The sequence below is a fragment of the Choloepus didactylus genome, chromosome 10 (assembly GCF_015220235.1).
Source record: "Choloepus didactylus isolate mChoDid1 chromosome 10, mChoDid1.pri, whole genome shotgun sequence".
In the NCBI taxonomy this organism is placed as follows: Eukaryota; Metazoa; Chordata; class Mammalia; order Pilosa; family Megalonychidae; genus Choloepus; species Choloepus didactylus.
Window position 1 is genome coordinate 9,767,401 of NC_051316.1, and position 8,821 is coordinate 9,776,221.

At 62.8% G+C, this 8,821-nt stretch overlaps 1 protein-coding gene across 1 annotated transcript; it reads left to right on the plus strand.

Moving 5' to 3' along the window:
• The first annotated feature begins 551 nt into the window (after positions 1-551).
• Positions 552-4,059, plus strand: BARX1 (BARX homeobox 1). The gene is made up of 4 exons (XM_037798370.1): positions 552-826; positions 2,522-2,813; positions 2,899-2,983; positions 3,387-4,059. Exons 1-4 carry the CDS (start codon positions 601-603, stop codon positions 3,549-3,551), a joined length of 768 nt encoding a protein of 255 aa, XP_037654298.1. The 5' UTR covers positions 552-600; the 3' UTR covers positions 3,552-4,059.
• Positions 4,060-8,821: the final 4,762 nt, after the last annotated feature.

Below are 8,821 nucleotides of genomic sequence, written 5' to 3' on the forward strand. Positions count from 1 at the left end.
CTTTCCCCGGCGCGCTCTCCGGGTCTTGCGTCTCGGCGGCCCTTGGGAGCCCCAGAATCAGTCTTGCGTCCCTCTGGCCCCTTCTCTCACCTCTCTCACGATCCCCCGGACCGGGGCTCCGTCTCCCGAGCTCTCAGGGTCCTTCCTGGGCGTCCCTCCGAGGCCTGCCACTCTCTTGCGCGCTCTCTCGCCCCCCTCCTGCCTGGGTGGGTGGTGTGCGCTCCTCTCGCTCCGTCTCTCCGGGTCTCGGTCTGCCCGCCCCCTTCTCTGGCGGGCTCCCTCCCTCCCTCCCGGCTCGGGCCTTTCCGACCCTGGCGGCGCGGGGCGGGGCGGGACCCGCGGGGCGGGGCGCTGACGCGGGCCGGGCCGGGCAAGAGGCGCGGCGGCGCGGGGCGGGGGCGCAGTCCGGGGTCCGACCCGCCGAGCCCGCGCTCGCGCCCCGCCCGCGCCCTGCGCCTCCGCCCGGCCGCGGGGACGGGGCATGAGCCGGCGCCCGCCCGCGGCCCCGAGCTGCGGGCCGGCCTAGAGGAGCACCCCGCGGGCCCCGCCACCGCCTAGCCCGAGCCGCCGCCGCCGCCGCCGCCGCCGCGGGGCGCCGCGATGCAGAGGCCGGGGGAGCCGGGCGCCGCGCGCTATGGCCCAGCCGAGGGCTGCGCGGATCACCGGCCGCACCGTTATCGCAGCTTCATGATCGAGGAGATCCTCACTGAACCGCCGGGGCCCAAGGGCGCCGCGCCCGCCGCCGCCGCCGCCGCCGCCGCGGGCGAGCTGCTAAAGTTCGGCGTGCAGGCGCTGCTGGCGGCGCGGCCCTTCCACAGCCACCTGGGTACGTGCCACCCGCGGGTGCCGCGGGCGGGACTCGAGGGAGGGCCGCGGGAGCCCCGTGTCCCGGCGCCGCCTCCCCGGATCCCTCTCTCCGCGCGCTCCAGCCGGGAAGCGGAGGGTGCAGTGGCTCGGAGGCGCGGACACAGGCTTGGTGGCCGCGGGCCGGGCAGGAGTGGGTCTCCGCCGCACTCCCTGCCTCCAACACAGCCCGCCCGGAGGTCTCCAGCGTGCCAGGGGTCCGGGCACAGGGACCGGAGCCGCTATCCCCATCCGAGGCGACTCGCGAATGCCAGTCCTCGCCTTCGTCCGGGCTGCAGCTGGCGACCACTGCCCGCTCAAAGTGACCTCAGGCCGCGGGCGCCAGAGCCTTCGCCGGAGCGCTGGCGGAGAGTGGCCGCGGCTGCCCCAGGCCGGGATGCGGGACCCTCGGGAGGAGAGGTCCGCGTCTGCGAGTGGAGCGTTGGGGCTTGACGCTGGCCCGGGGCGCTCCGGCGAGTAGCCGGCGCGACCTCGGCTGCAGCGCCGACCGCCTGGGCCTTGCCCGGGCACAAGAGGCCTGGCGCCTGAGCCACCTCCTTCCCGGCCCTTCCGCTTCCAGGTCGGCTGGGCCTCCTGAGCTGTCTGCGCAGACCTTTTCTGCCTCCACTTTCCAGTCCTCCCTTCGCTAGGCCAGACCTGCCCCTGTGCCGTCTCCGACCACCTCCTTCTTCCGCGGCCTTTCCGCGGTCCTCTTCTGGCCTCTCTCTCTGGGGTCCGTCTGCCTCCCCGTCTCCCACTTTCCTTACCAAGGTCCTTTCTCTCCCTGCAGCCCTCCCTCCCCGCATCTCCCCACACCTTGCCCAGGCCCGTTGTCCTGCCTTTGACCACTCTGGCAACTTTAGGATGGGGCTGGCCCCTCCGGAGATGCCTGTCCGAGAAGGGTGGCCGCCGAAGCCATAGCCCTGCAAGGCCCCTCTGCCGGCGTCTGTGACTCTCCAGCCACTGCCAAGTCCTAGCGGGGCGGCAGGGCCGGTTTATTCGTTCCACCTCCAGCTCGGCTGCAGCCCCTTGAGCTACCTTTCGCCTCCAGCTGCTTGGTTGCTAATAATTCGTTTGAAGCGGGCAAAAACAGATTTTATGTTAGGACCAATTGAAATGCAACCATCTTCACGGGTCGAGTCTGAATAGAGAGAAAACCGAAACAACAATTTCCCCATCGTGGGGTGCTTCGGAATGCCCAGGGAAGTGCCCAGCTCCACCGCTGCTGAGGAACAGCATGGTTATCGTGCCAGGCACGCAACAGAAGCGTCGATGTCTTTGTTAGGAAAGCCATGCCGATTTGGTTGGAGCAAACGCTTCATCTTTCTAACTTGCTTGCCATTTCTTCTTGGTTCTCCTTTTCTAGGAAAGACACACTTGGGGCTTTCCCCAGCTACAGACTTGTTAGTTGAGAACCCCGAAATCTCAGAAGTGGCTGGGGCCCTGGGACACCCAGGGCAGAGGCGAGTTGGGGGTGTTCCCCCCCTCCTAGACTCCGGGGTCTCCGGCATCAAGGAGGATGGTCTATTATCCCTTACACCCAGCGTCCAGGCACGAAGGGTTTCTGCTGGGCAGCACTGGCTGAGCGCGGGCGCCCGGGCAGCGGGGATGGGGAGGACGCGGGGTTCCCCGAGGCAGAGCTCAGCTCACCTGGCTGTCCACTGTCTCCCCGCCGCAGCGGTGCTGAAGGCCGAGCAAGCTGCCGTGTTCAAGTTCCCGCTAGCGCCGCTCGGCTGTTCCGGGCTGGGGTCGGCGCTGCTGGCCGCGGGGCCTGGGCTGCCGGGCGCGGCGGGCGCGTCGCACCTGCCGCTGGAGCTGCAGCTCCGCGGGAAGCTGGAGGCGCCGGGCCCGGGGGAACCCGGCACCAAGGCCAAGAAGGGGCGCCGGAGCCGCACCGTATTTACCGAATTGCAGCTGATGGGCCTGGAGAAACGCTTTGAAAAGCAGAAATACCTCTCCACGCCGGACAGGTAATGGGGGCCTCCGGTTGGAGTGGAGCGGGCGGGGGGGAGGGCGCGGTCTGCCCTGCTGAGGGTGCGCCCTGCTCTTTCGTAGAATAGATCTTGCGGAGTCCCTGGGCCTGAGCCAGTTGCAGGTGAAGACGTGGTATCAGAATCGGAGAATGAAGTGGAAGAAAATAGTGAGTGTGTCCCTGTGACTTCTCGCCCCTTGGTTTCCAGCCATACCCTCGTACCCTCCAGAGCCGATCTCCCTCTCCCTACTCTGGGCCTTCTGCCCAACCCTCCTGATTGCCTCGGTGCCTGATGCCCTTGGGGACCCTCTGGGTCTCTCCGACTGCCCTAGCGCAGCCCACATTTCTTCGCCCCCCTCGGCAATCTCAGGCCTCCTGGCTGCAGCATCAGACCCTCGAGCAGGGCCCCTGCGTCGCTCCTCCCCAGCAGCGCTCAGATAAATGGCCACCATTTCCCCGGGGATGAGCAGCCTCGGATGGCCCCTTTGGGCAGGCCCTGCCCCAGCGCAGGGCGCGGGCAATCCCGGGTCCTGGTGCCGGCTCCCTACGGTGACGACCGTCCCCCGCGCAGGTGCTGCAGGGCGGCGGCCTGGAGTCCCCCACCAAGCCCAAGGGGCGGCCCAAGAAGAACTCCATTCCCACCAGCGAGCAGCTTACAGAGCAGGAACGCGCCAAGGAAGCGGAGAAGCCTGTGGAAGCGTCGGGGGAGCCCACCGACCGGAGCCGGGAGGACTGAGCGCGGCACATGGTGCGGGGCTGGGAATCCCTGCGCCGCCCTGGGCCTCTTCAGCCTGAGGGAAGCCGCGAGCCGGCGCTTCCATATTCAAGCCGTCTGCTCCTTAAACGTTTTATTAATACCTTGAATGCGGACAGTTACGGGGCCAAGCAAGGAAGGAGACAAAACCCTGAAGCCAAACCCAGGCCCCAGCCTAGGAGCCTCGGCGTCCAGGCAGCAGAAGCTGTTCTCCGCCCGCGCGTTACTCCAGAGCACCCGGGGCGCTCCACGCGTATTCACGCCCCGCTCCTCGCCCTCACCCCCACTCCGCCTCGGGCGGGCTCTCCTGGACGCCGCCGGGTCACACAGCCACTTCCGCGTGCCTGGGATCCCGTGGCCCGGCGGAGGCCACCACGGCCCCAGGCGGCGCCAGGACAACCCGGCCGCTCGGCCCCAGTGCCGTGTCCTTGACGTCGCCGGGGTCCCCTACCCCCCTCTTGCGAAGGCGGTGACTTTTTTTCCAATAAAATATTTTATGACACAGCGGGAATTGGTGAGAAAGCTTCTGGAAATGCGGGCGGGAGCAGGGAAGGCGACCGCGGTAAGAGGGCCGGCTCGGACTGGCTTCCAAAGCACGGGGCTACGTCGAGGGCGAGCTGTCCCTGCTTCATCCGATCCAGGCTAGGCGCGGTGGACGGCGCGGGTTGCTGCAGCGTCCTAGGAATCGCTTCCATTCTGGTCGTGAGGGGCAAGTCTGAACCTCTCCCTCCTCCCCAGCCCAAGGCGCCGCCGGCGGGAGCAGCCGGGGTGCACCGAGGTCGCTAAAAGGCGCGGGAAGCTCGGGCACCCGGCCCTTCGCAGAGCTCGCTCTCGGATGTCGCCTAGGGCTGAAAGCCGCCTTCTCATGGGACTTGAAGCACCGACTGTAAGATCTTTGATGCAGAGGGGGAAATCAAGGACCAGAGTTTGGCACGGAGGCCCCCACCAGAAGGGCATCTCCGGCAGCGCAATCTTTCTGCGGTGAAGTTGTCGGCTGAGTCCCGGCTCCAGGCAGCGAGAGCATCTGCTCACGTCCACCCCACCCCCGACGCCTTTACGCCTTTGCTGGACATACAAGCCCCGGAGGCCGAGCACGCACAAAAGTCTGAGGTCCCTCCTCGCGGCCAAGACCTCCATCGCCTTCTGTCTGGTTCTGGCTGGGCTTGAGCTCTGTGTTGGTTTCCTGTCCTTGTCCATCCAACAGGACTGCCACTAGGGTATGGGGCTGGAGATATAACGACTTTGCTGGCTAGAGCTCAGGGAGTGAAGATAATTTGGCCACACACATTTCCAAGCAGAACTAGGATTCAAAATCGGGTTCTCCTGGGCCCACATATGAGGGGAAGAGTCGGAAATATCCACGGTCAGATTCTGGCTTTGAATTTCAGAATGTGAAAATTTGCCTATGGGATTGGCTTCCGATTCAAACTGCTGCTTGATCACCCCTTCCCAGAAACCTGCCCTTGGGCTTCCCTGGTGCATATTCCCAAGTATCTCTGGCCTTGGTTTAAAGCTGGAAGTTAGGGAGAGGGCACTTTCTGGGGGTTGCAGATGCTCTCAGCTCTGCCAAACTTCTGAGAAAGCAGTTGCTGCTCCTTGCTCTTACCAGTCTTGCAAATAGCTCCCAGGCCATTCACCTGCCAGCGTCTCCTGAAGGCACCCAAGAAAACCTGTGAGGCTGCAGGGGAAGGAATGGATCAATAGCATGCTACTGCAGCACCCCAATTCCTTCTTGCCCTTGGGGTCACCCTCATGACCTCTCAAACTAGCATCCCATTACCTTCTGCACCAGGCCCCACTAGCCAAGGGACATATCCTATCTGATTGAATCTCTCCATTTTAAAGGTGAGGAAAGAGAAGGTCCAAGAAGTTCGTCACTTGTCTAGGTCTCACAGCTAGGTGTGGTGGAACCGGGATTCCAAACCATGTCTGTCCAGCTCTGGGTCCTTTGTCAACTACAGCTAGTTGTGGGAAGGAAGAAGGAGGGTAGACCCCAGCAGGACAATTGAAGAGGAGGGCTGGAGGGGGCATACTGAGCCACACCTAGTCACAGTCCCTTTGGGGTCCTTGGGTTTTCCTAAATTTGCAGAATGAGGACACTGGGCAGATTTCCCTGTTTCTACAGCATTTCCTCAAGGCAGCCCCCTTCGGGCCCCACTGGACCTAAAGCAACTCCGCAGGAGGAGCTTTCTCACAGGGGTGGAGGGGAATGATCTGGGCTTTCCAGTGTCAGAGCACCAGGGCCCCAATATTTTCATGAGTACAGCCCCCTCCAGGCCCAGATGGGAAACCTGACGCGGGGAATCCTGTCCGAGGTCACCAGCCGGTCACTAGGGGAGCTGGGCCCCTAACCAGGGGGTCCGGATGCTTGCGGGGGCGGGGTGGGAGGGGTGGAGTTTTTGTCGCTGCCTGCGCCACTGGGTTCCTCGGCGGGAGAGAGGACGGGGCGATCGCAGCGGACCCAGCCCTCCAGGCGGGGGAGGAGGAGAGGGCTGTGTGCTTCCCCTGGAGTCGATGCCAGCTCAGGGCTTCCTTGTTTGGGGGACCCCACGCCAGCCCTGCTGAAAGCTCCACGCCCGCTCCTGGGAGAAGAAAAGGCCAGAGGCAGAGGATTTGCAGCCGATTCTGGACACTTGGTACACCGCTGCCCCCGAAGCTGTGCCTCTAGGTAACGGCGTGACGCGATCTGCCCGGCATGGGGAGCCCCAGGCTTCCTTTCTGAGACCCCCGCCCCGCTCCGCTCGCTCCAAAGCCGGGGTCGCGGAGGCCGCTTGAGGGAGGGGAAGGACCTCTCCCTCCCCACCCCCCAACTCCGCTGCACAATTCTCCTTTCAGCCCCACGGTTCTCGGAAACAAAACGCAGAGGCCGCGGCTGCCTTTCCCGGAGCCCCGGCGACCGCGGCCAGAGGAGGGAGCGGGCTGGGGCGTCTCGCGAGAGCCACAGCCCTGCGGCCCAAGGGAGGGAGCGGGAGAACGCGGAGGAGCCCGCCCGCGGGGCCTGCGCCCAGTGGTCGGGTAGTGCAGGGCGCGCTCGGCACGCGCGTCCTGCGAAGGCGCCCCGGAGTTCCGGGAGGTGTCCGCCTGGACGCTTCAGACGGGGAGGGGCTGGGGATTGGCCAGGAGGCAGCGCTTGCAAGCGAGCGCACAGGGTCGTTTATTTGAGTTGGCCTGGGCAGTAATGGGGACTTGGGAGCGGGCAGGAGAAATGGCTAAAGGGCTCTGCCATCACCCAGGAGGAGATTGCGGGAGGAGGCCCACCCTGGGCCCCCTTCCCAGCTGAGAAAGACTTGAATCCTGACTGTGTGACCCTGGCAAGTCTTCTCCTCCATAAAAAAGAGGGAAACCGGTGTGGTAGGGTGTTGGGAGGGGAGAGGGCTCCGGCGCAGTGGCCTGGGACCTGTCCCCGGTCTCCGAGCCTCCGATATGCTGCTGGCTCCACGGAGAACCCTTCGCAGGACTCAGCCGGGAGCTGGGACGCACTATCTCCTCCCCCTCCTGCCCCACTTTTTAAAAAATAAAGGTTAATCTGGGTTACTTCCTTTTCCTGCTCCGGTCTCCTGGTGTGAACTCTCAAGATGGAAGAAAAGAAATGGGGAGCCCTGGCCCACGTTTAGCCTGTGAGAGAGTCCCGAGGTTTGCACTCTCCTGGAACTGGAGGGCAAATCGAGGCTGAAGCAAGGCCAGCTGGGGGGTGGGGACCCAAACCCCTGCAGGAAAGCCACTGCCCAGACACCGAGATAGCAAAGGAGACTGCTCGCTGCCCCCTCCTTTTTTGGTTGCCCCACTGCCTGATTTCATTTTCATACTCTAGTGCACCCGGTACCTCAAAAGTGATGCCACTGGAAGGGGCTCCGAAGGCACCCAAGGAATATCCTCTGCTGGGCTTCCTGTATCCACAGAGAGAAGGGTGGACCAGCTGGTTTGGGGAGCTTCCCACCCCCAAGGCCTCTTCCAGTCCCTGGTTTCTCAGGGGGCACAGCTGGAGCCAAGGAGGGCTACAGACACCCTGGACCCCTCTAGCTGGCCTGGGTCCCAGCTTTCAAAGCTGGAGGACACGGCTTTTTTCAGACACCCCCTCCTCACCCCCACTTGAGGGTGGTACTGGAGCTGGGACTCCCAGTGGGGGTGGAGGGGTGTCAGAGACGTGACAACAGGGCACGTCCAATGTGGGGACTCTGTAAGGGGGGCAGAGGCACCTCAGACACTGGCCTTGGCTGCAGAGACGTCTCTCACTTGTGTGACTTCAAAGTTCCCTTTATCCTAGTTCTGACAATAACATTATTGTATTTCATCAATTTTAAGATGGCATCTTCCCGTTTCTGAAATCTGGGTTCGTGTGACAGTGTGGGGGGCAGTGGACTATCCCAGGCACCTGGCATCCTGTGGTCTGCAGGGGGACAGCAGGATGGAATTGTCTCTGCAGCACGTGAACCTCTCCGGAGGCCTTGCCGGGAATCTGGCTGGACAGCAGCCGCCCCTCGCCTCTCAGGCGTCAACCCTCAGACAGAGGAAAGGAGTCAGGGCCCCTTTGGGTGAGATGGAGAAAGTGGCAGCTGCAAAGCCTGCGTGGTGTGGAAAGACTCTCCGGAGAGGTGGGGGAGCAGCTCTGAGGAAATGGGTCCCCTTACCTGCAAAGGCCCAGGTCGACGCCATGGGGGGGGGGGGTGCAGGGACATGGGAACGCTAGTGGGACCGTGATTCCTAGAGACAGCGCTCTGACGGCGAAGAAGTTTTAGGAACAACTCAGTCGATTTATTTCCTTGATACTTTCCTTTTTATGTACACTTGACAGTGATCTGGAATAAAATATATAAATCCTAGTAAGTCTAAAACAGCTTTTGTAAGTATAAAAAACTCCGGGTGATGTAAGAGCATTGGGTCATGGTAATAGGCAACATTTTTTTTTTTTCTTTTTAGTGGTACAGGAAATGATATGTCTGACAATAGCGTCATGGATTCTCTGATATATATCAAGTGCTTGGAGCCGTGCTTTCTTTTACCGAGTGTGGCAGGCTGTTTGGATCTCTGGGGACACTGTGCGGTGGGGCTGGAGTTCTGAGTTACCTACCTATATTGATCCAGTGGCAACTCAGGTGCTCCTGTTCTGGTGTGGAGACTAGGAGGAAGGTACAGTTCAGCGATGTGAGGCAACTTTCCCAAGTGGATCTGAATTCAGCTCTGTGGTCTCCACTTCCCCTTGCCTAGCAGCCTCCAGGTCCACCTTGGGAAGCTCCAGAGAGAAAGTGCAGCTG